Raw genomic sequence first — 27,505 nt, 5'->3', positions numbered from 1 at the left:
TGTCGACGTGGCTTAGAGAAACGTCTTCTCCGACAGGCACACGACCGAGCAGCGTGAAAATTCAACTATTGTATCGATTATCATTCATTAGTGGTGTGTACCCGTACATTTTGTGTTTAGTGTGTATAGTAAGTGTGTGAGGCATATTTAGAGAGCAAACCTGGATTGTGCACTTAGCTTTGTTAGCTTCTGTCGCTAGTGAACAATGGCAATTGAAGACACAGGGTTCTAGAGTTGAATCTAATGTAAAAATTCCACCAGTCACTTTTACTGCAATCGTTGATCCGAAATCGGAAGGAAATGTCAAACTATCAGGAGAAGGATCGAGGGGTATTTTTATGGGCACATCAACTACTCTTGCATTTTCGCCATTTGCTGGTAGATGTGGAACGTAACCCTGTGAAAAGCAGGGATCTACTGTATAAGGACAAGAAATCTGATGGTATGAAAAGTATCATCTTACTCGTCCCAATTTGTACATTTCATTTGAATTCATTGAGTGCTGCTGTTAAGTGTAATAAAATAATGTCCAAAAAAATGTCCAACAGAGGAATTTCTTGTCTCAAAATTGACACACTACGTTTTTGACCTACGCTAGCAGTACAGTAGATTTGGCTATATTTCCTTGATCATTTATGGCGAAAAATACATTTAATTGGTTATTGATTAACAATCAATTTTAAATAGTATTCTTAATGGGTATTGTAATTATTGTAATGGGTAAAGTATTATCATGAATGCACCTGTTAATGCATGATCACAGCATGTATATAAAAGAAAACGTTATTAGAGTTTTTTTTTTAGAGGGCTTTATGGTCGAAATACTGTAGGTGGGTTCCATGACGTCCATTGTTAGCTCCCTCATGCTAACTCATTTTCTGTCTCTAGGACACACAGAAAAGAGAAAGAACTATTCATGTTTCACATAAGGATTGTGGATGATGAGGAAAAATTCCCAAAAAAGTGCAGTTTTCCTTTTAACGTTCAATTGATTGATTCTGCCCATCCCTTGTGCAAATGCTTGTGACTTCATGCACATTTTTCTATTTGTTGTGTTTCCACATTTGTCTACTAGCCTGTCCATCAGCGATATTCTGGAGACTACTTTTGAAAAACATTGTCAGCACAAATATTTTCCGGCCTTCCAACATAATTAGTAGTCATGCTCAGATCTCAGACAACCGGTCTAGTTTGCGAACATAGCGTATCAGTCATCTTAAAGAGTTTGGACTTTCCAGACATTCTTTGGTTCTGTTTGTAAATCAAAATCAACGTTTTCGTGTCGAAGCATCACTGTGAACAGTGAACCACCATGTCTGCTTTTCATTTTGTCAATGTTGCATGATTGTTCAGCGGTAATGGGACACAGACCTTTCAAATCAATAGCTTCCAAACAAAAAGAATCTAAATATATTAACTACAGTGACTTGGAAAATGTTTATCAGTGGTCTGTGCGATCTGTTGTACATTGTAAAAGCTTTGGCATTGTCAGTTTTGGAGGAGCGTTTTTTTAATGATCTAATAATTGAACAGGCGGTGGAAGAGAAAAATGGCTATGGAATAAAGGGGTGAGGGTGGATGTGTTTATTGAATCCTGCAGGATGACTTGGTTTTCTTTGGCTCTCGCTTCATAAATGTCACGTGTGTTTGTGTACATGTGCAAACCCCCCACTGACATAAACCTATCTTCCCCTGCTGCTGCCTTGTAGTAACAGGGCATGACCTCTACGGTAGCTGATGCAAGACAACAGACAGATATGACCACTCTTTTGACTTTTATGTCTGCTGATAGCTGTGTCTGGCTTGCATCATCTCAGCCTGCCCACTGTGCAGGAAGAACGGGTATAGTGAGAGGAATTTACTAAATGTGAAGCAAGCGTGTGAATTGTAGCTAATCCTTATAGTAACAGTGTAAGCAATTGGATGGAATTCTGGCAATTTATATGCATAAGAAAATATTTTATTCACTTAGAATTCAACAGCAATCCAAACTAAGTGAGCGTTGCATACTATGGGCATTGTTTTTGTCCTAAATGTCAAAAGCACCCTACATTTTTTTATGGATTGGGATTGGCATTATCAAATACACTATGAATGTATTGATTCATAGTAATATTTTAAAATTGTTTAAATTGTTCACACACATTTGGCAGTCCATGCTCTTTGGCCCACTTGACACCGAAACAAGTGTAAAGCGCTGCTCCTTACTCAATTGCCATCCACTCTATTGGGCCTAACACAGTTAGGAAAGGTGAGCCTAGCCCAATTGCTCACACACGAGCGCTCAACTTGGATATGTGGTATGTGTTCCTCTTGCTCCTCCTGCTAGTTGCTAATAATAATTGCCACCTCGCATAATGAAAATAAACCCAATGAGTAGAAATAATCCGCGAAGTCAGTAAACCTGTAGTAATACAGGGTTGTATTATAAAGCTATGGCACTTGTAAACGGGTGGAAGCCTAAATGCAACCAGTGTGAGTGTAACGACTCAGTTAATAAAAAATGAATTCCACACAATCAGCATAATTCAATCAGTTAGTCAACAAGTTATGTCCATCCCTTATTCTTACTCTCCCTGTCTCTGTCCTGCAGACATCCAAGGATGCTCATCAAAACAGGGCTAGTGGACGCTCACCTTTACTGCATGAAAAAAGCTGTGGTGGACTTTCTTACCGACAACAAGTGAGTTGTACACTTATTTCCGAGCATAACCTTTACCTTCTGACCTTGCATTGTAGGCCTTAACTATCCAAAATGACCCACGTTTGTACCAAGTAACAGACACACCAACACTGCCTAGACATGAACACACACATTGGCTGCTTAATGTGTAACAAATGTTAAAGAGGGTTACACAGTGTGTGAGGCTTTGAAAGGTCCTGTTAGCAGGGTATTCCACCAAGGTGTTAATTTGTTTTACAACGTGTCACTGAGGTAGGCTGTAAGGCCTTTAGCCTCTGAAGTAGGGCAGTGTCACTGTGTCCGCCCAGGTTCCACACCAGTGGCTAGACCGCCCCAGAAACTATGAACTTCACAGTCAGTTGGCATTCGGCATGGAAACGTGCATTAAAGAGGTGTCATTATTCAACAGAAACTTTTGCATTTATTCACTCCAAGTATGATTGTGTAGTGTATACAGTACATGATGAAAAGCCGTCTTTAGTAGGGATGTCACGAGACACCCAACTCACAAGACGTGACAATGCATGAGATGTGGGTCCACTAGACGGGATGGTAACAATTTTAAGAAAAGTACAATGAAAAATGTGACTGGACAAACAATCATTTTTTTTATTATTTAACAGAGTCACAAAACAATGCAGGTGCGTATTGAAATGTTTAGTTCCACAAACTGACGCTCAAAGATATCATTGTGAATGTTTTTGACACCACTGTTATATTATTATCATTATTATTATTAATAATAATAATAATAATAATAATAGAGCTCACTGTTTTTCCTCTTATAAACTTGTCTATTTACGTCAGGGCTGTCCTTTGATAGTTATAATAAAAAAAAGCATTCATATATTTAAAGAGAAATCTTTGTTTTTTTTTTAAAATTAGTATCAAAATGTTAGCTTTTTGTAATTATATTATGCCTATTTGCGTATTTTTCCACTTTTGCCGTGTTTTTGTTTATTTTATTTCTTCAATGGGCCACAAATGGTCCCTGCGCCACACTTTGGACACCCATGCGTGTTTTGCCAGGAAAGCAAGTGTGTCCAAGCTCTGCTGGTCAGGGGCTGGGTTGCATTGTGTAGGTTTTTTTGTTCCTTTTTTTTTTCAGACTTTCAGACATGCATTGCACAGCGTTATGTCATTCTAATTTTTTTTAAAGATCCTGAGCATTATGGAATAAAAAAGTCAAGTGGTAGACCCAAAAAAATCACATCTGCACTGAGCTGGAGGATCCGATTGGCTGTCCATCAAGACACCGGGCAGTCTTCGACCCAAATTAAGGCCCTTACTGGTGCCGACTGCAGTGCAATAACCACCAGACCTACACGTCACTTGCTGACGCTTCCAATAAAGGCTTGCACACTGCCACTTACATATTACTGTATTATCATTCATAGTAGCAATGCCATGGTTCAGTCTGATAGGCTTCTGGTTACCCTGCTCCCGTGATCCAGCTTCTCTCCAAACAAAGAATCTTGTCATGTTTTAACGAGATCTCGTGACACCCCTACTCTTTAGGTATAAAATATTAAATCAAAGCTGTTCAAATCATTTGCGTCAACATTCCCTGATTTGTCCAAGTACAGTTCTCCAGAGAGTTTAGTCATTTCCAGAGTAAATGTGCTGAATGCTGATGTTAAGCAGGAAAATTGTGAAAGTAAGAATGGTAGTGTGTAGCTAATATTTCTGGAAATATACCAAAAATTGGTAAGCTGCTGGTAGTCACAGCAAACATCAGTAAAGGAATTAATCCTTTGACCGCTCGGCCAAAAGACACAGGGGCAATGCATTTCAAAAGCCAAACATTTTTTACGCCAGCTTCAAAAAAAAAAAAAAAAAAATCAGCTTCCCTCAATCCACTAGCTTTCCAACACCAATTTCACATGGCCAAGTCATTTAAATAAAGCAACAGTTTGCCAGATTTCACACACACACACACGCCCACGCACACACACAGAAACAATATACATATGTATGTATGTATATATATATATATATATATATATATATATATATTGTTTTTCCATTTATTTTACTGTTTTTATTTTTCATCCTTTCTCTCCCTCCATGTTCCTCCTTTGTTCCGTGAAGAAGAAATGGACACAGTAACTGCTGTTTTTCTCCTGTCATTGAAATGGAAATTCTAATCTCCCTTTAAAAGAAAGTAAGGGAGAGGGTGAAGGGGGTGCAGGAGGGCGTTGAAGGGGAACACACAGCGCAGTGCATAGAAGACAAAATAAAAGACAAAAAGATTACTACCTCCATATTTTTGCAGTAGTGATGTCCGGATCCGATCTTCAGGATCGGGATCGGCTACCAATCCGCTGTATTTTGAAGATCGGATAATATTGGCTTTTCGCCACGAGATCGGGCCGATCCCGTTCAACATGACAGGTGCAGTAATGAGCCTCAAAGCTGGTTGCCTCTTGACTCCCGCCACCCGCAAGAAGAAGAAAACACAATACCACCATGCAGACATGTCCGCGGTGTACCTTGGTGAAGTTAGTTTCACGTTGGACGTTGGATATTCGGCTCCATAGCTCCAGCGGTAGTTCTCCCTCACTGTGCCCAGACTGCTGTGTCATTGTGCAGGGAGCTTCCACACAGTGGCGGCGCTACACATTTCAGGTATCAACTTATTGCCACCCCTATGTGAGTAATTGTCAAACCTTGGCCACCTCGATGAAAAATTTCAGGCTCCGCCACTGCTCGCACGAGAAGTGTGGCTCTAGCCGCTGGTTGTTTATACTAGGGACCGTCAATAAATTACTATTACACTTTAGCGAGTTTGTTAAAAAAATGTCATGTATTCCAAATCACACCACAAATTGATCTATAACCATGTCAAGTGCTTAGTCCTACCCTAAAAGTATTTTGCATGCCCATTTATTCAAATTATATCCTTTTTTGGATGGATCCTTTATTGGATTAGCGACCTGATTCACACAGGTTTGTTACAAAACCTGTGCTGTGTAAGAAAAAAGGAAATTCAGCATTACTTTAGTTGCATTATTTTTAATGCTTTGAAGAGCTATTTTCATAACCATATTCAATTCCACAAATTCATGTTTGTAACAAAAGCGTAGAAAAAAGCATTGGTATCGGATCAGCAAGACTATTAAAAATATCATATCGGAAGCCAAAACGTGGATCGGGACATTCCTATTTTGCAGCAAACATCATTTAGCTTAACCAGCTCATAAAGTCATCATAGGAAAATGGGTTGGCAATAATATTTATATACTATTTACTATTGTTGCAGTGCAATGCAAGGTCAGACTTTGCAGTGCACTAAAATGAGATGTTTATATTAAAGCTGTTACGCCGCGGACAACAAGATTTGTTCATTTTAAGAGTAAGCATGTTAACAAATCAACTTTTTACTTGAAAGTTCATTTCGCTTTGTATAGTACAAGGACCCTAAGAGCAAAAAATGAATTTGTATTATTGCTGTTAGTTAACAAAACTCTAACCCTACTCACTCACTGTAGGTCCATCTCATCAGTCCGTGGTGAGTTAGTGCCATATCTGGTGCGCAAGCAGTTTTCTAAAACAAGGAGCAATCCCAAATCCAAAGATGACACTGAAGAGCAGAGCAAGAAGAAAAGTGACGACTCTATAAACAGTGGTGAGCATCACACACAAAGAGCACTGGAACCCATTAATGCTGCTCCATAGATATCAAAATGGCTTTTACTCGTCACTTCTACAGAGGTACAAGCGAAAATGTGCAATCATCCATCCATAGATATTCAACATACAGTACCATACAATAACACAGGGCGATAAAATGCTATTGAGCTGATCTGGTTTTGTTGCATGAAAATTAGAATCCGGTTAAAGCATAGTAGTAGTAGTAGTAGTAGTACTTTATTAATCCCACAGCAGGGAAATTCACCTGTTATAGCAGCAAGCAAGATACACAAGTAAAGAATGCATAGTGACATAGTGAATACAAAATGGTTCAGGTGTTGTAAAGTATAGTGTATAGTAAGTTTCTTAAGCGTTTCTCCTGAACTAAACACTCAAATGACCATCACAAAGTGTTGCATCATCATGAAAAATAACAACACCCCTATTAATGCTAATCCCCTTACCGCCTCAAAATTATGGAAAAATAGTACCATGGAAGACAAACATGACGGCTAATTACTGTGCCCACAGAGAGACAGCCCCCAAACGGATTAGTCATGTAAATCAAAGAAAATAAAATGTTAGTTAAAATTTATTTGCATCTAACAACAGTCTACGGATTAGTTAAATTAGCTTTAAAAACAATAACACGTGCGAACATATTATGTAAACTTCACAAATCCAGGGAACCTCACTCCATTCATTTTCCATCAGTGTGGGTTGTATATTCTATCACAGTAATTACAGCAAACTGTGTTATTTTCGGTTGAGAATGCCAAACTTTGCTCTCTTACTGTTTACTCTTTGTTTTAATTTTTGCAGCACAGTCATCCTTCGCCATTATGGAAAACATATGCATATTTAAGCCAATGTTATAAATTTTTTGCCTAAATTCAGCATTTTCAAGCAATGGCTAAATGAACTAAAATACAAATATAAGGCATTCAACAGATGCATTCAAAGACATTGACGTAGTATTCTACACTAGTCACTAGGTGTCAGGAATGTTACTGCAATGTTTGGTGAGACACACAAGAACCAGACTTGATCGCCAGCACAACAGGCTTTTATTTCAGGTTTGAGTTATCTCACAGCTGAATTAATTAATTATACTCATTGCTGCAAGTCGTAGCATCTTCTCAACAGAACCTTGTTAATATGAATGCTAGTTTGATCAAATGTAAATGACTACATTTTTAGTGATAAAAAAAATGTATGTTTTGTTTTGTCCATCCTCCCTTGGTTGAAGGCACTTTTCATATCGATAGTAATGGCTGCTTCACCCGTCCCTCTTCCCAGAGCTTCTCATCTCATCACGCGACGATCCTCTCCTACAGCTTGCTCAGGAGCGCTCCTGCTGGAACGACCATCGCGGCGACATGAGTGAGGCGTACCACGGGGGTAAACTTCGCTGCTATGTTCACATCATGGACCAGGGACTATGCTACCGTGTCAACACGCTTGCTGCCTACATTGAGGCAAACCGCCTGGTGAGTTGCAAGTACTACAATGACAGGGTTTCTGCTACATGTAATTGATTGTGGCGCACCACCACGGCAAAGTAAAAGCCGCCACACCTTAAAAATGATTTTTTTGGTGTTGTTGTTGTTGTTGGTTTACATTTGGGACGGTAGGCTGGGGTGACAAACAGTGACACATGATTTGACTGTGCGGGAGGGGATAGGATCTGTATGCTTTAGGGATGTTTGTGTACACTAGGGGTGCAACGATACACAAAATTAACGGTTCGGTTCAGTTTGATACGTTTCGATACGTTGGATATTTTGCCGATACAAAAAATAAATTACCTGTCTTTTTTTATTTTAATTGTATTGAAATTGACAACATTTTTCTCATTTTTCAACATTTTCAGCATGGTGTGAATGTGGGAGGCGGAGCTGAGTGGCTCTGTGCTTGTCAATGCAACCTAAGGCAGAGTAGTTGTTCGCAGCTCCACTGAGCTGAGCAGAGCACTGAGCTTTCAACAAAGCGCCATCAGAAGTTGATAAAATAAATATGAAACTGCGTATTGTTTGATACAGGGGTCACGGTTTGGCACGCATGTGTATTGAACGGTTCGATACAGATACTGTACATGTAATATTACACCCCTAGTGTACACACAGTCCAGTGTTTCCCTCCTCTGGTGGTACAAATCACATGCTGTCCAAAACTTGGAACCACAGGTTCTACATTTAACTGCCAAGAGCTCTAAATCCGGTGAGCAGTGTATTTTAATAATGGCAGTGTTGGTCCACTAGCTGTTTTTAATGTAGACACACAGTCCACCACTGCACGTCTTACTGGAGTCGCTGGTCCTATCGCCGTGGTGGCTAGTGTGGCCTGCTAGCTCGATAGCTGTGTCTGGAACTCCGGGCTGTAGCCAGGTCTCACAGATGATCATAGCACCTCTTTTCTGGACGAATGACCGGGATGATAAGCAGAGTCGTAGTTTAATCGATTTTGTTGTTAAGAGATCTGGCGTTGACAACAAACAGGCTGGGGAGCGGTGGTCTTTCCGGATTCCTCCTATCTGAGTGAGAGCGATGCCTCGACAGCACCGTCGCTACTTGCGCTCCCTACGCCGTCTTCGCCGCCTGCTGCTCACTATTATAATCCACGGAGATACCAGTGGTCTGACTATCTCATCTGGAATCAGGTAGTCATGTAGCAGCGGGTGCTGTACAGGTAGTCAATGTTGTGTGAATCCAATTTATATCAGGGATTCACGACTGTACAGTAATATTTGAGCTCCACTCGGGAAAAGTCTGTGGAGTACGATCAGAATCACAAACAGTATCTTCCACATGAGCTATCAGCCACTGCAACTGTCTTTGTCGCTATCCTGATGACCTGTAAACTTTGAAACTGTGAATGTGAAATACTAATCATTAGTGTTTAGTAGAGTTGTCAATCAATTTAAAATATTTAATTGCATTTTGGCATAGTTAACTCAATCGCAGATAGATATACGTTTTTATCTATAATAAATAGGATGTAAATCTCTTTGTGGTGAACAATTTCATACTACTCAACTACGATAACTGCATAAAATTGTATGTAAAGAGATATCAATTTTGGAAATATGAGCCATTATTTTATTGAAAAAATAATGTACATTTAGGAATCCCCCAGTTTTTTGCCTGTTTAATGCGAGTGGCATTTTGTCCCACTTTGTTTGACGGTCCTTGAATGCACCTTGTAACTTTGTCCCACGCTGTACAGATAGACTACTATACTGTATTTTCCCCCTTTTTCTTTCACCTCATATTTGGTCCCAAATGCTGATACTATGTGGGAATGCATAAAGGTAAGATTTACTGACCTTACTGACCTTACAGCTGTGCAGCAATGGCACGACACAGCGGCGGAAGTCCGCTTCCAATGCAGCACACCACCACAGCTTCAAAAAAATCCTAGGGGAACGCCTGCCTGAATGGTATAATCAAATGTCTTAATTGTTCTTTTTCACTGACTGTTTTCTGTCTGCCTGCTAGGTTTCCAAACTTTTGTTTGAAGAGCCAGCGGCCCACCCTTCTGCTGTCATTTCAGAAAGATGTCAGGTTTGTGTTGGGTCGTTTCGACATTGTACCTTGTGTTCCCTGGTCTATTGAGTTTTTGCTAATTGTCCTCAGATGGTCAGATGAGCTCAGCTCTCATTGATGAGAAGTATACATGTAACTACGTGTTTCTGAGTAATGTTTCTGTGAACTATCATCACTCAGATTGGATCCGACAGCATGATTGGGGCCCTGTGTCAGATTGCGGATAAGACTTCGATAAAGAGGTCTACTGTTGGAAGCTCCACCACTATTAAAGAGAAGGTTAAAGTGACCAACTCCATCATCATGCATGGAGTTACCATTGAGGAGGGGTGAGAACACACACACACACGTACATGCTCGATTTTGACTTTTGTAATGAAAACACAAATACACATTAAGAAAGAATTCTGCCTTGAAGGCTTGTTTGTGGTTTAGTTTAATTGTAACTTCAGCGTTAACGATTCAGTTGGTACATGCTTACTTGACTAATGAGGATTTAAAAATAGAACAAGTCCTTTTTTTTTCCAAGAAACTAATAACCTAATATAACCTAATACCTACAGTTGTAATTTTCCATGTCTTTATGTCATTGTATCATAATATTATGTTTTCACACGGTGAAAAGTTGTTGGTGGGGATCCTGTCTTTTCTCTACCTTCCACCCTTCCATCACCATTCCTCGCCATCTTTGCTAACAGTCTTCAGTAAAGGTAAAAGTAATGTTAAATGTACATTTATTCATCATTTATAATTATTCCACATTGTTTTTTCGAAGATTCAACTATAAGTATATTTTTAGAAAACTGTATTTTATGTTAATATTTTTGGGTGTCTGGAACTGTTTCATTGGATTTACATCATTTCTTATGGGATAAATAGCTTTGGTTTTTGTGCGTTTAAGTTTTGGTGGGACCTTTTCGGAACTTATTAATAACAAAGGTACCACTGTATGTTGAATAACAACATAATTATACGACAGAATTATATTGACATAATGTTGTAATATTACCAGAAAAAAGAATGATGAATAATGTTGTAAGTTGTTCTAGCACAATAAATTCCTAATATTGCGAGCATAAATGTACACATGCAGTTAACTGACTGTCGAGGATTCGTGTCAAGTTAAGACTGTATTTTAGTAGCATTACTACTTTCTTCTAATGTTTCGACTTTTTCTGTTGTAGTAATGCTACTTAATTCTTATAGTATTCCTACTTTGGTCTTGTAATGGTATGAGTTTATTCCTTAACATTGCAAATTTTTTTGTCGAGTACATAATCAACTCTATTCTTTTAATAACTTAAACATATATTTGTTAATGTTACAACTTTAAGAATGTTACAGCTTTTGGGGCTAGGTGTATTTTTCAGTTGCTAAATATTTTACAATTCAATGGTGAGGATTCAACTATGCGCAAATTGTGTGTTTGTGTGTGTGTGTGTGTGTGTGTGCGTGTGCGTGCTTGCTTGTGTTTGTGTGTGTTAAGTCAGATGCTTTATAAATGGGAGGTGTCACAGGTTTTGTTTTCTACGCTCTTGCGGGGTCGAACAAGGCGCACTCGGCCTACAATGTGCCTATTGGTGTGCGACCAGCCAGAGGCCAGCTCCAAACAAACAGAGAGCTGCTGAAGTGAAGCACACAACATCCCAATATCTCATTTGACCGCTAATTTACTTGCCCACACCAGGATTCCCACTGTTTATGGAATTTGCAGAACACTATGAAGCCTTGTTACTCCACACAGTAAAATGCTGGGCTCTTTAGGAAGTGAGGGACTGCAAGTCTGCCAAGCACATCTGAAAAACACATTGGCCTTAGTGATATAATATTTTTCTGCAAATGCGTGTTCAGCTTCTTAGATATCCAAACGCCTATGTATACTTGGACTTTATTTTAATTCCTGGCTCTTCACTTTTTATCTCAAACATGATTATGTTTTGGCCCAAACCCCACACCTCTACAAAATTTCGGTTCAGTAGTTTTTGCATAATCCTCATCACAAACATGCAAGCAAAACAATAACTTCTTTGCAGAGGTAATGAGTGAATAAGATCATCCTGCGCTCATCTGTGATGCTGCACATATTTTATGTCATCATGACGCAAAGTCACTCACTCGTGCTTTGACGTGCTGATCAGCGATGACTCGTGTGCAGCCATTGCTCAGCTGCAATGAGAAGTTACTGTATAATTAACATGTAGATTAATCAGCTCTCCGCCACAAGCTCTGGTGGAAGAAGATTCATCTTGGCCTGGAGTCTGAATCTTTAATGCTCTAATTCAAAGGGTCCACTTCTTTTCTTACAATCTCTTTTCTCTCCACTGAGGCCTCAACACCATCTCCCTTCTGCCCCTTCATCTCTCTGCAGCTCTTCTTAAAACCTCTCGAGGACCCCAGCCAACTAGCATGGGGACCCTCATCGTGGCCATGTAGGCGCATGCACAAAGGCATGAAAGAAAGGGAGAGAGAGAGAGATGCAACAGGGGAAGAAAGAAAGTGGGGAAAGCAAGCTCGACTCCGAAGAGAAAATTGCAATTCTTTCCTTTCTTTCGTTGGGGACATAAAAAGGAAGGAGAAAGAGGGAAAGAAAGCGCTAGTATGAGCGGATTAGCAAACCCCGGCCATGTCGCCGAAACCCCTTGCATTTCTGGTTTCTTTGTTTGGAGCTGACCACAGCTTGTTGACAAAGCGCTGCGTGTTTGGGAAGGGGCATAGTAGGGGTCAACTTTTACGTTGGGGGGGGGGGCTGAAGCAGGAGGTGGGGGTTGATAGTGTGTGTGTGTGTGTGTTTGAGGGAGAGAGGATGGGGTGGTCATGGCAAGGAGGAGCCCTGGTGTTAGTAATTAGTGGTGTTTCAGCTTTGAAACTTCTTTGGTGGTCTCTCGCTCGCCTTCTCTCGCTAGTGTTACAAAACTGGGATTCTTGTAATCTCCCATCACCAACTACCACCACCACCTACCTCTGTGGCAGTCATTTAAACACACACACACACACACACACACACACACCATCTTGCACGCTTTCCTGGCTTAGCCACCTGAATAAAATGGGCCAATACAAACCTGTCTGTTTGGGAGCTACACAGGGCCAAGTGTGTGTGCGTCACTGCCCAGGCAAGACGAACATGTGTTCACCACTGGTCTCCCCAAGCTAGTGAAGCGCGTGCACACATTCTCTATCCCACACATTTCACACACAGCCTCCATGTTCAGCCAACACAAGCCTGTCTGTGTGTCCTCTCCAAAAAATGTTATGGCTATGGTTTGGCCGAAGGCGAGCATGCACGGTGGGTTGGCAGTGCCAATTCAGTTGGGATTTCATCTCCAAGCCAACAATGTCCTCAAAGATATACATGCACGCTGTTCTTTAATATATATGATAATTTTATGTCATTAGTCTCAGTGGGAATATTTGATATTGAAGGTTTCCGAGCAGGGCCGCAAGATGGCCTAGTGATTAGCATGTTGGCCACACAGTCAGGAGATGGAGAAGAACTGGGTTTGAATTGCCGTTTGCATCTCTCACTGGGATAGGCTCCAGCACATCCGCGACATAGAAGATGGATGGGGTTTCCGAGCAGGTGAATGGTGGAAACGGCACTACAACAGTTGCAGTGGTGGGGTGGAAAACTGTGGTTGCACTGGGTTGCTCCCAGTATTTGTGCTTGTAACAGTGTACGTATGGGCACATATGCACATACGTTTAAAGGATTGAACAGGATCAAACCTCTTCCAGGCAGGGTTAGAGCAAAGATGGAAACTAATGTGTTTGACACAACTTCTACAACAGTAAAACATTGATCATTTACTTAAGGCATGCTCCCACTAAGCAGTTTGTACCGGGTGTCGACTGGCTCTCCACAGTTAAAAGAGGTGGGCCAAGGCTTGGTACACTTGCTCATGCAGGAGCACACACTGAAGCTCCCACCCAAGGGGTGTGGTATAATTAATGTGATTGTTCCTTCTGCCAATTCTTAACGAAAACCGTGACACTCCGCAACAGAAATTTTCAGAAAGACTTGTTGTTCAGGCATATGCAAACATGCTGAAGCCTTAATGCTTTTTTCATCTCTTAGGCCAGGGGTCTTCAACCCGCGGCTCTTCAGCCTCCTTGTTGCGGCTCCCTTTGCTGAGCTTGGTAATTTTATTTTAACAGCGAAGTAGGGGAAATGTGCATTCTCAAAGAATGTGAAATACCCGACTCGTCACAAGTTTGTGAATGCATCCAGACTGCACTCTGACTGCTGATTGGATGAGCAAGGGAAGGAGAGGTAGGCTAGTGTATGCAGTGAGTCTCACTGGAGAGGAAAAAGCTGAGGGAGTTTTGGGTTGAGTCTGAAATAAGTTACTGCGCAATAAAGTACAGGTGCCGCTTTTGTCCATCCATTCTTTTTTCTATGCCGCTTATCCTAATTAGGGTCGCGTGGGTATGCTGGAGCTTATCCCAGCTGACTCCAGGCGAGAGGTGGGGTACACCCTGGACTGGTCGCCAGCCACGCACACACGGGGAGAACATGCAAACTCCACACAGAGATGTCCAGCGGAGATGTTTACACTATTGGCAGTTAGCAAGCAGCTCGCACAGTTAGCTAGTTTGATAGTCATGGCCACAACAGGCGACGCCACGAAGGGGATTGATTAACAGTGGTTTACAGCCAATCAGGACACAGAAGACAATGGGCGGTGAAGCCAGAAGAGAGAAGCGCGCTGTAGCTATCTATGTGTTCAGAGCCTGTGACACGCTAATCGCCGAGATGGTGACTCCAGGAGACTCACGGGAGCTGACTGTGCACTCACCGCTTCCGACTGCTATGAGGGGGGGCGGACTTCTCGGCAGCAACCACAGAACAATATATGCTTTTACTTTTACAAATACCAGTCCCTACATTTGCTGCAAGTCACTTTTTGGAAAATAAGTCACTAAGATGGTTTGGAAAGTCCACAGATTTAGCGAGAAAATGTCTCTCTGGAAAGACAGGACCAAAAGAATGGTCACTGATGACAATTCATCACAGGCATTAACGTGATTGAGCAAACGACACTCCTATGCAGCAATGTGAACTCTGATGAGCTTTTTTATGTTAATGTTGGCTACATTTTGTTTTCATTTTAAACAAATAAGGGACCACTCAGAAAAGCTTACAGAGTTCAGTGTTTAAATGATTTCAGAGTAGGCCTACACATTCTCGTTGCACTTTTATTTGTTGAATTTCGTAGTTGTAACAGGTAACATTTAAAAAAGATTACAACTTTGGCAAGTTTATGAGCTCTGTTATGTTTTGCAGCTGCAGGCTTTTTTTTTTTTTTTTTTTTTTTTTTTTTTTTTTACTGGAAGAGGAGGCAAAATAGCTCTTTTTATACTAAAGGTTGCCGACCCCTGTCTTAGGCAAACAACCCAGTGTAGCCAAAAACCATTATACGACAGCTAAGATTTTCAGAATATGAGATAAACATGTTTGATATTATTTTACAGGTGCAACATCCAGGGTAGTGTGATCTGCAGCAACGCTGTCATTGGCCGAGGATCGGACCTCAAATACTGCCTGGTGGGAAATGGACAACGGCTCGAACCCGGGGGTGAGCCCAGTAAATTTAACAACACACATAAACAAAAGGTGTCATGCATTTTATATGGAGCAACAGCATTACCAAAGTTCTGCTGCCAAATATGAATAGAAAATAATTAAAAAAAAAAAATAAAAAAAAAAAGCTAAGTTTACATTGTAACATTCAGTGTGAGGGTTTTGCCCACTTAAGAGAAATAGTCACATATGTGTTGGGTGTTTGGTCTCTTTTTTTTTATTTTTTTAAATTTTTTTATGTAATTCAATTTTAATTTTTTCAGTCTGTACAATCAAGAAATGTGGCATTTTTTGTATTTCTTAAATCCTCATGTAGCCAAAAGTGTATGTCAGTGTGCGTGTGTGTGTGTGTGTGTGCACGAGTGTCAGTTGTGTATGTGTGTGTGCGTGTGTGTCACATTGATGGAGAGGTTAGAGAGCAGGGCCAGAACAGGACCACCCGGAATTCAACAGCAGCGCCCTCCAGCCACGTCCAGAACACATATGCACGTTTAGAGACAGAGACGCTCAGGCCACCAGACCTCCGAGCCGCCTAACTGAATGAACAATAGAGCGCTAAAAGAAACCGCACGTTGACTCCCTTGCTTTAGTTTTAGTGTTCATCTCAATTATTTGATATAATGTACGTTTTCTCTTCTCAATCAGAATCTTTCAGTTTAATTCAACAGAATCCCATCCACATCCATATGATCTCCCTTCCACAGCTTTTGACCTGATTATCTTGTGTTTTATTCTACATCTCCAAATGAGCAATTACAATTTTTCAGGCTTCGGAGTGTAAAAGTCAAGCATTTTTCAGTTATGTGTTAGCTGCACAATTGTTTGATAGCTCTTTTAATTACATGCATTTAGGAAAAAGGTAACTGTAAATATCACTATATTTACCATTAACTGCCATTTACACAGGACTAATTTCTATAAAAAATGAAACATGCAAATGTAATGTAAAGGTGTAGACTTAAGTCTTTTGCATGTACGTCCCCCACAAATATCTATAAGATACTGTGTATTAACACCTAGGTAGGCCAGCTACACCCCAAATGGAATTGCATGAGAACATGTAGAAAAATATGAGGTGGCATACATTGTCGTCTACAGCCGTGCATTTCAAGTCACATGTTGACATGTTTTCCAAGTGAAGTTGAATGTTGATGCTTTCATTTGCACTTGTTCATAATATTTTTGTCATCATAGCTTAATAGATGTGTTCTCTTTGTTTAGATTTTAATATTTTCTATAAAGCTATACTCTTGGATGAAAAATTACAGCTTTTTATATGCATGTCTTGCTTTATTTGAGACTATAAAGGTTTGTTACCCACTGGGTCTTTTTAGTGCATCTGCAGAGTGTAACAAATCAGATGTTGTGTGTTTTGGCAAAGTTGTGACTGACTACTGGCGAGCAGATTGTTGCTAACATATCATCCAACACTAGAAACCTGCATGCAAAATTGTAGTGTGTAAGCTGTGCAGGCCAAAATTCTGTCACACGAAAACAAAAGCTCCAACGTTTGTCTCTCTAATGGACTGGAAGTCTCTCTAGTTGAAGAAATTGTTGTTTTTGTTATAACAAAACGGACACAGCAGTGTAACTTTATCATTTTCCACATTTTTTTTTTTAGCTAAGACCGTTAAATAGAGCAACTTTGGGTTTGGTCACCTGTATTTTTGAAGGCAAACAAAAAATGCTTTCTCAATTTTTATTTGAGGATTTAAACAGAACCTTTTAGCACGGTGTATTCAATTGAGAAATGGTAGGATAATAACAGTAGGAGGTAGTTGGAAGGTCAGCGGGAAAGAAAAGGTGGGAAGTAAGGCTGAATAGTAGGTTAGCAGGAAGGAGGAAGAGAAGGTCGACAGGTTGTAAGGAAGGGAAATGAAGGGAAAGCAGGATGGAAGGTCATTAGGAAGAAAAAATACTGTAGTTTGATGAGTGGAAAGTAGAACATAAAGAAGGCTCAGAAACTGAAAAAACACACGTGAAGGCAAGATGGAACAACACCTTGTAGGAGAGATGGGGGGAAGGAAGGTGGAAAGGTGTCTTTTAGAAGGAAGGAAGGGGGGGATGGTAGGTTATTAGGAAGGAATGTTAGAAATTAGGAAGAGGAGAGGGAGGGATGGTTAGGTGGATTGAAGGACAGTTGCAGGTAAGGCAAGGTGGATAGCTGGTAGGTCACTCTGGTACAGGACAGACTGAAAGTACAAGTGGTTGGTAGGAAGGAAGGTTGGTAGAAAGTAAAAAAAGGGAAGGGTGGCTTTGCGGAAGGACAATAGTGATGGAAAGTGTAGTGCAAGGTAAGCGGGAAGGAAAATACTGTATGTTGATTGGTAGCAAGTAGAAAGGAAAGAAGAAAGGGAAGGTACACTTTTAGAGGACAGATGGGAAGATTACATGTATAGGAGCATAATATTCCCAAAGGGGGAAGGAAGTGTTGACATTTTGAGGAGAGTAAAGGCAGGATTGTAGGTTGTTAGGAAGGATGTTTAGCAGGTAAGAAGAAGAGAGGGAATGATGGGAAGTAGGATAGAATGTGTCGGGGTGGTGGGTAAGCTCTGAAAGCAGGATGGTAGGTTGATTTTGGTTTTATGATTTTATGAATTTCCATGTCGGAAAAAAATATGGAAAATGGAAGTCTTGGAGTTTCCAAGACTATTGCCACTTTCTAAAGGATAAAATTATGATTAACTAAAAAAAAAAAAAAGAAATGGATTGATCTGTTTTTAAGGTGCTTGTCAGGGCAGCTAAAATGTTTGTAGGTGTTGCATCCCAAAAAACATTTAGAAAGTTTGACAAGTTGAATTACCAACCATCTGCTCCTATCCTCCCTCAACCCTTTCAACCCTTTGTATGAGCTACAATACCTAGCTATAATCTGGAAATTATATGGTGACTTGATGGCATAGATATTCAGAATAATGAAAACAAACAGTGAATTCCGTTAATTATTTACATGATGCTAGGGCTGCAACAAATTGGATTAATGGATTAATCTGTAGCTTGTTTCGATTAGTCAAGTAATCTGTTAGGCACTAGACCAGGGTTTGGCAACCGTCAGCATCAAAAGAGTCATTATGCCTCCTCTTCCAGTAAAGAAAATTGGTCTGGAGCTGCAAAAAATGACACATCTTATAAACTTTGAAAGGTTTTAATCTTTGTCAAATTTTTCCGTTACAACAACAGAATTCATTAGTTAATGAGCCAATATGAACCAAACACAAACAGTTAGTGTTTAGTCTGCAACGTATTAGAAAAGAGGCAAAAATGTCAATCACTGTTTTCCAAAGTCAAAACTGATGTCCAGGGTGTACCCCGCCTGTTGCCCGAAGTCAGCTGGGATAGGCTCCAGCATGCCCCCGCGACCCAAATGAGGAGAAGCGGCATAGAAAATGGATGGATGGATGGATGGAAAACTGATGTGTGTGAATATCATGTCTGCTTTCATTGATGTCTAAGGAAATGAAATATATTCACATTTGAGAGGCTGAAATCAGAGGATATTTACATTTTCAATCAAAAAACGATAACTTAAATACCAAAATAGTTGTCGATGAATTGGATAATTCATTAATCATCAATTCACTTAATTGTTACAGCTTTGAGCATGCACATCAATTTACTGAGCCTGGAAAAATTCTGGAGAAAGTCTGGAAGAAGTATGGAATTTTTCAAATGTCAACTCCGTTGGTACCCTGAAATAACTGAGGAAGGAAAGATGGAATACATTTTGGAAGGAAGGTGACAAGAAGTAAATAGGTGAATGCAGTGTAAAGTGAAGGAAACAAAGATGGCCGTTGTAGAAGGACAGTCAGACCAGGAAAGAAGGAGACATAGTTAAACGGAATTCACTACTTGGCTGCAGCAGTTTGCGGTCTAAAGAAGGACGTCATGCCATCAGCTAAGACAAGTTGAGCATAGTGTGGATGAAGTCTTACAAATCTTACAAATTGGAATTGCATCGGTGGCTATGTCTTCTTTAACCGCAAGCACAAACACTATGGCTCTACTTTTTCACCGATAGTAATATGGAATCCATGATAGTTTGTGTTTTTATTATAATTTTTCTTTCCAAATATACTGTATGTAATTATATACAGTAAAACTTTTAAAACCTTATTTGAAACGTTTTTGTCGCCAATGTTTTCACTTTTACAGCAAATGAATATCTGCTCCAAATATCGGTTATCGGCTTCCTTGACTACTAAAAATCGGTATTGGCCCTGAAAAAGACATATCGGTCGATCTCTAGTATCAATGTGTGTCATGTGTCTTCTAATGGGAACCTGTAGCTGGAAGCTGCTAAAGACATTACACTATCTACTGCTACAAAGTTGTGGGGAGGGAAGGACCACCCTGACAGTCCACCACACACACACACACACTGGTGTCAGGTGTTGCTATTAGTGCACACACACTGTACCTCTGTGCTGTGTGCTTTGAAAACACACACATACTACAGTGGTTTTCTTTTTTGTATAATTCTATGTTGCCTCTAATGTCCGTCAGTGAGCTGTCAAGACAGTCTTTCTTTGTGTCTTCATGTCATCCACCTGCAGTGTGTGTGTGTCTGTGTGTGTGTGCCTCAGGTGCAAAAAGTAACAATAAGCTACAGATCCAAGTTGAAGATGGCACTGATGTAATTAGAAGAAGAAAAATCTAGAAATACAGTAATCCCATGAGGTAAGTGAAGGGATATTAATATGCAAAACACATGAAGTCAAGATGTCAGATGACTTAATGTCACTGACAAGTCATTCCAATAAATTGAGCAACCTCAGTGTTCCTCGCTCTGTGTCCCACGCCCCATTTGTCTTCCCATCCACAAAACCGAGAAAAAACACGTTTGAACAGATTCCTTCACACTAAAAGCCATTGGCGTAAATGGAACATTATTCTCTTCCACCGTTTGCTTTGGATGGCTCCAGATGTTCAGGCTTGGTGGAGTGTGGAGTGTCCTTTCAAGCATCATCTGTTGCCTTTGTGAGGTTCAGGTAGCAGGCAGCATGAGCTCAGTTTTACCACTCTGGATCTGCTTGTGGGATGCAGATTTGTTTAAAGCTTCATAAAGTACAAATTAGGCTTTGATTTGCAAGTATGTCAATATGATCTGAAAAAGGTACATGTAGTTTTTTTCACCTTAAAAATCATCTTGACGGCACAACAGGGAGAATAACATACAATGTTATGAAAGTGTTTGCCTCCTTCCTGATTTCTTATTTTTGCATGTCTGTCACACTTAAATGAAGAAGCTCGTACACATGTAAGCAAGATGGTCGAGACGGTCATCACATATGTACAAATGGAGAGACAGCAGTGCACGGGGACACGGTGGGAGACAAATATAACGCTGAGCGATTTGTGAGGTCTGTTTTTTTGCGAGAGGAGGGGCGGAGCAGAAGCCCGGCAACACCAGTCGAAGCTTAGCGACAGCGTCTGCGCTGGAAGAATTAGTCAGCAAGGAATAAGCGGTAGCTCAGTAATGTGGAGGTACTTCGAATTCAGAGCATAAAAAAATCTTTTTCACCACCTTAAAACTTGGCACAAACTCCAATACAAGGAATGTGTGAAGCTGCCGGCTGTCGGCCGCGCTCCTGTTGCATCCCTCATGAAAGGGAAAGCAATGTGGTGTGCTATTATAAAGAGGTGTCCTATCACATTGTTAAGATATGGTCACCGTTGCCACAGTGGAAAAAACTGCTTTAAAAACCTGCTGAAAACAATGCTCTACCACAAATGTACAAGGAAGTTAGACAAACAGTTGCTAAGCCTGATGCAGTTGGCAGGTTGGTGTTCCTGGCACAAAATAAGCACATGCTTGTGTCTTCTAACAATGCTTGCCTAAAAAATACTACTGTTCAATTTTAAAGTATTTTTTGAGTTGCTGACATTTTAAACTTTCCTCTTAAACCGGGCACTCCTTCATATTTTGTTCTTTTATTAGCGGAGGATTTGAGCACAGTTAACGGTTTGTTATAAAAACAGATTGTATGTGACGTTTTCTATATTTATTTGAAAAAGAGAATGGCCTACTTTATTTTAGAGGCTATTTTTAGATACGATTGTTTTCATGTGCATCTTGCATGAAGCTTTAAAATTTTGAAAAACATCATCATGTTAATTATTTATTTTAATAAAATAACTTGACACGCATATTTGGCTTTGATTTTGGTCTAAACTCACTTATATATATATATATATATATATACAGTATATATATATCGCGTATATCAATATTCAACCTAAGTACAGTATATCGGGATGTGAGTTTTGCTACATCAGGGCACGGCTGATATAGCATTTAGACTGTTTTCACATTTTAAAAAATTCAAGGTGCGGCGGCTTTTATTTTGCCGTGGCGGTGCGCCACAGTCAATTGCATGTAGAGGAAACCCCGGAACACACTGAGATAGTTAGTGCACCTGAAGTGGGTCCACATCAAGCTATTAAATACACGTAGCAAAGACATTCGACAACAGTGGTCATTCCCAAACTACTGTATCAAAGGAACAGACAACACATGTACATGAAACCACGGCACAATACCTTATGGCCACTTGAATTATTTTGTTTCTTTTGTCCAAGTCTCATCTCAAAATGGCGGCATCCAGCACAACCGCGTGGAGTGCATCACTTACTTGGCCTTGAGGAATTACTTGTACTTGGAACGCAACGATTACAAAGTAGCTCACGCTCCGGAACCAGCAGTCCACTTCGCTGTCCTTGGTGAGCGCCGTGCGGCTCCACTTCTTGGCAAGAGAAGTCCTGCACTTCATTCCAAAGTCCAAGGAAATGTCCGATAAAAGTCCAATAGCTTCGGCTAGTTAGCTTAGCAAGCTTAACAAGGCACAACCATCAGCAATGTATCTCCTCTGTGCTCTGTGGTCGGCCGCTGGCTGTAGAGAAAGTTCGAGAAAGCTTGTACTTCTAACCTGTAACTCCCGCCAGGTAGGTTTGGCTCTGTCTTGGGTTGAGGTAGATTCATGTCAAAGTGTTGAGTGAGGAGGTCTCGGCCCCGGGAGACAAACTCTCGTTGAGGAGTGGGCATGTACCACACTTCTTTCTGTGACTATGTGATTCCATCGACACTTTGTTGTACATCAGTGACAGTTTGTCTTTGCTTCTGGTGTAGACCTTGTAATGCAGTAGGTCGGCGAGATTCTTGCTTCTCTTCATGATCAACTGGAAACCGAACTAGCTGGCAGGAGGTGGTGTCGGTGCAGAGTTTTCACTATAACTCTGCCTCTTTCTAGCTAGACTTGATACACAGGAAGGTTTGTTAGGTTTTCAACTACTGCGTAGGGATTTGAATGCTATTTGTCTCCAAGTTTGTTCTTGCCAGGTACACCTGTGGCTGGGATTAGGACACCATCTCCAGGTTGCAGAACTTGGTCCCTTACTCTTGTGTCGACGTTCGTCAGTTCATTGTTCAGGTTCCTTCTGCGACTCTGCTTCCATTTTTTCGACATACTGAAGGTAGCTTTGGTTGTCTTAGCCGTCTGGAAATGTTCCAAAACAGATGTCACGGCAGACAAGCTTAATTAATGAACATAAGATAGTACAGCAAGTACCTTCTCGTGTCATTAAGCATACAATTATAAGCGTGGACTAGCGTGAACTGATGTGTTGACTCCACTTTTGCTATTGAGGGTGTCAAGCATGGATAGGAGCGTGCGGCTAAATCGCTCTGACTGTGGATCACCTTGGGGGTAATAGGGAGTTTTCCTGGATTTCTTTATTACGAACATTTTTAGGAGGTCTTTGATTAAGTGGCTGTCAAAGTCACACCCTTGATCAGAGTGAATTCTTACCGGCAGGCCATAGGGTACGAAGTACTTTTTAACCAAGGTCTGAGATACTGTTGAGGCCCTTTTGCTGGTATAGGCCTGGGCATAGTGTGAAATCGGGTAAAATCGTGGCTGACCACAAGGACGTAAGCCAGTCCCTTGGAATCAGGTTCAATGGTTAAGTAGTCTATACAGACAAGGTCAAGAGGGCCATTGCTTGTGATGTTGTTTAATGGTGCAACCCGGTGAGGCAAAGTTTTACAGGCGATAGACTGGCCACAGTGTTTGATGTAATCGGTAATGTGAGGGACCATCTTGGGCCAGAAGAATCGGTCTTTAATCAGCTCGACTGTAGTCGACCCCAAGATGTCTAGATTCGTCATGAAGTGCCTTGAGTACTTGTGGTCTGAAATGACTTGGAAGGACTAGTTGGAAGGTCTGATCGCCTGCAGATCTTGACACCTTTCTCTGTAATAGTCCATCTTTTATCAGGAGTTTTGGACTCTCTCTTTGCAGAAGAATAAGCTCTGGATGACGGTGGTAAGGCCAATTATTGATCTTAACTGATTTCTTGGCAACACTGATTCCAGTATCTAAGTCCACTTTAGTCAGTCTCTCTAGCGAGCTTAAATGCAGCTGAGTGAAACACACACGCATCAGGAATAGCACTGGGTGTGGCCCCGAGTTTTAAATGAGTCTTTTTGGGCACTTGGGGGCTTTAGTGGCACTCACTGGCGGGCAAAGAGTTTTAACTCTGGGGGGTGATATTTTCCTCCACCCATCGTTATCATCAACAGCGTTTCTAGACAACCAATCAGCATCCACATTGTCTCTGCCGGGCTTGTATCACTTGTCAAAGTGACAAGTCGTGAGTGCTGCCAGTCACCTATGACCGGTGGCGTTCACCTTGGCGGTTGCAGGGACACACATGAGGTTATCTGTTCTCACATTAAAACGAGCTCCATATCGATAGTCATGAAACTTGTTGACGACCGCCCACTTCAATGCCAGGAACTCGAGTTGGTGAACAGGGTAGTTTTTCTCTGGCTGGCTCAGCTTGCGGCTGGCATCAACGTGGAGGACGTAGGGCTTAGTGGGGTCCGCAAAGTCCATGCTCGATGTCTTAGGCTTTCTCTTAATGGTCTACAATTGTTTAATCTGATGTGATGCTCAACCCCTTTTTGCAAGTCCAACATCACATTCCATCAGGGCGAATACCCCAGGTCACTCAGTCGTCGTCAGGAAACTTTATCCGGAGAGTAATGAAGCCTTTGTATGGATAGCTGTTCTGACCAAGGCCCCAAAGGTCTAAAATGGAAATGAGATCTGGACGACATGTCTTCCTGGTTCACATTTTGTTTGTGGGAGAGCAATGGTTCAATGTCGACGAAGGTCTTTCTTTCACGTTCAAGCAGTCTCTCTAGCTTTGTTGTCAACTCCTTCAGGTCTTCTTTAGTTTCAATGGGCAAAGTTAGCGTTGATGCTGACTGACCTGTAGGGGGGAGTATTTCAGGGGAACTGTGCTTGGGTACAATGGATTGTGGCACTCACCCAGCATCATGTCACAGTGTTGTTGGGGCCTTTCGGGCTCTGACACGAACTTTGCCATGCTGATGTCACTGGGCACCCCACTCACGATAACTGCAAGAGCTGGATTAACTTTTCCTTCACTGCAGGTTTGAAGCTCTGGGAGTGGCAGAGGAAAGGATGGCTTTGGCTCTTGTGGTAGATATGTAGCACTCTTTTTAAAAAAAATTTCTTGATGGTAGTACAGTCACTCAGTAAATCCCAGCGGTGCCTCCATTTTCTGTTACGCCTGTTCAATCTTACCACGTTTGAACGGCACCCAGATTTGTTTACTTACACGCTATGTGAATAGTAGACTAATATCACAGCAATATGAATGAGTGTATGGCTCTGAATAAGTGTCTACAGTGAGTATAGTGTGTGTGTGACTGCCCACGTGTACCAAGACTAATAGCACTTACAGTGTAATGAGACTTTCGGCGTAATGCAGCTTTAAATCCCACACCACAATAATGACAGAAATAATGTAAAATTACAACAATTTGCAGGTAAGCACACCAAAAAAATCATCAGTGCACTATTTTTATACCAGCAACAAAAGTGATGCTAACCCACCTTCTATAATAATAATCACTGCTTTAACTAAAGCAGGTAGAAAGTACCCAAAACACCTGATAGAGTGGCGTCTGTGTTGAGTATTAAGCACACGAAGCATGTGGATAATATGGTATTGAAAACACAGGTAGTTAGCAGACGGCTATTCAACACCTGAAGTGGGTCAGCATCAATATATCCTCAAACACACGTAGCAAAGTAGCAACAAGCTAGCTCACACCAGCATTATCGTATAAACGTACAGTATATAGTAAGACATTCAACAACAGTGGTAGGTCCCAAACTATCGAAAGAACGGACATCACTTACATGACACTATGAGTGACCAGTGAGGCGGAAGTGATGGAAGTTATGCATTTACTGGCGGTAGTAAGTAATAGTTTTCAGCGACAATTACAAGATATGTATGCCTGTTTTAAGATTAATACTGTGTGCAAAGCCAAAAATGTAAGTGTAAAATGAACAGTATTACCAGTAAGGTTACAATGCATTGTAGTAGTGTAAGATACAGTATGTATGAATGTTTATCTGCGCACATTAAAATGACCCAATAATTAATATTTGTTCATTAGTATTGATATTATATATTTAAATATGTAATTTTATTCATTTGTTATTTTTTGAAGTATTTTATGGCATATCGAGTATATTGTTTATATAAATGCATGTTTTTCCATCCATCTATTTTCTATGCCGCTTCTCCTTATTAGGGTCGCAGGGGTATGCTGGAGCCTATCCCAGCTGACTTCGGGCGACAGGCGGGGTACACCCATATAGACAAACAACCATTCACACTCACATTCATACCTATGGACAATTTAGAGTCGCCAATTAACCTAACATGCATGTTTTTGGAATGTGGGAGGAAACCGGAGTACCCGGAGTAAAACACACGCACGCACGGGGAGAACATGCAAACTCCACACAGAAATGGCCAGCGGAGATTCGAACCCGTGTCTTCCCGTTCTCCTGACTGTGACTGCGACTGTGTGGCCAACATGCTAACCAAATGCATGTTTTTATTGTTCTGTGTTTTACGTATTTTCTGTGATGTTTTTACTATTTTATTACATTTGTTTATATTTAATAATTTGTGAATATATTTAATATGTTATTAACATTTATTCGATGTGTGTTTTGTAATTTTAGATATTTTCCTACATTTTTATTAGAAGTACAGAAGTGTAGGGGATTACTCCTGCTGCGTTCAAGTGATTTTTGTGTGTGTTGTCTATTGAGGCCTTGATATCCAACCACAATAAATAAATCAATTTTAATCATGTAAATGTAATCCACTTTCATAATCCGAACTATTTGTCTGTTTGACCTTGATGGTTTTCTGCTTTGTTTTTAGCTGAGAGGACCAACGAGGTCATTGTTGGCACAGACCAGCTGATGGAGATCTAGCTTCATCTGGGAAGAAGAGGCATCACCTTGTAGACACCTTCCAAATGTTGCTGGACACACTTTTGCAGTCCTTGTAAATTGTGTTGGAATAAAAAGTCACAGCCACAAGTCTGTTTTGTGTTGTCATTATTTTATTGCTGCGGATGGACTTTCACTCACTCATGATTGCTACCGACATGTAATTGCCACACTCAATTATTGAGTTATACCGATGGAGTGGGAGGAGTGCACACTCCTATGTGATCCCTTCGTGTGTGTGTGTGTGTGTGTGTGTGTGTGTGTGTGTTCACAATTGCACGCTGTGCAGCTGTGAATACCAGAGATGTAGAGCAAAAGCAGTGGGAGTGGTGACCACAATGGAGTGGGGGGTTACGTTTATTTGTACACAAAAATGGTGTATGTGTCAGTTGTGGACCACCCAGCCTGATCCTGTATCAGTTAACACCAACACCCAACCATAGCACACATTCACACACTCCTCAGAAGAGGAAGGATACTCGCTGGCCTTTCTTCCCTTTTTTCCCCCCTCCTCATCTTCTTTCCCTTTCTGTTCTCTTTGCTGTGACAAGATTTATTACACCCCTTCGGCAGAGCGTTTCTTAAATTACAGGTTGGAAGTTCTTTAGTCACGAAGGGAGACGACGCGGACCGAGGTGTCTGTGTGGAAGCTTTGTGTGTGTGTGCGTGATTTACGATGTCCTCACTTTCCTTTTGTGTCTGAGGCTTCGCACGA

At 40.9% G+C, this 27,505-nt stretch overlaps 1 protein-coding gene across 1 annotated transcript in view; it reads left to right on the top strand.

Annotated features, from left to right (window-relative positions):
- eif2b3 (eukaryotic translation initiation factor 2B, subunit 3 gamma) overlaps positions 1–26,880 on the top strand; it is a 40,922-nt gene extending 14,042 nt beyond the window's left edge. The window contains exons 6-12 of the mRNA XM_054760725.1: positions 2,594–2,683; positions 6,175–6,311; positions 7,616–7,806; positions 9,814–9,879; positions 10,042–10,190; positions 15,334–15,437; positions 26,720–26,880. Of these exons, the coding sequence (XP_054616700.1) occupies positions 2,594–2,683; positions 6,175–6,311; positions 7,616–7,806; positions 9,814–9,879; positions 10,042–10,190; positions 15,334–15,437; positions 26,720–26,772 (790 nt within the window). The 3' untranslated portion in view covers positions 26,773–26,880. The remainder of the gene's footprint in view (positions 1–2,593; positions 2,684–6,174; positions 6,312–7,615; positions 7,807–9,813; positions 9,880–10,041; positions 10,191–15,333; positions 15,438–26,719) is intronic.
- The last annotated feature ends 625 nt before the right edge of the window (positions 26,881–27,505 follow it).

This window comes from Dunckerocampus dactyliophorus, chromosome 2, assembly GCF_027744805.1.
Source record: "Dunckerocampus dactyliophorus isolate RoL2022-P2 chromosome 2, RoL_Ddac_1.1, whole genome shotgun sequence".
Taxonomy (NCBI): Eukaryota; Metazoa; Chordata; class Actinopteri; order Syngnathiformes; family Syngnathidae; genus Dunckerocampus; species Dunckerocampus dactyliophorus.
The sequence above is the reverse complement of the archived record's forward strand: the minus strand, read 5'-3'. Positions and strand labels throughout refer to the sequence as shown.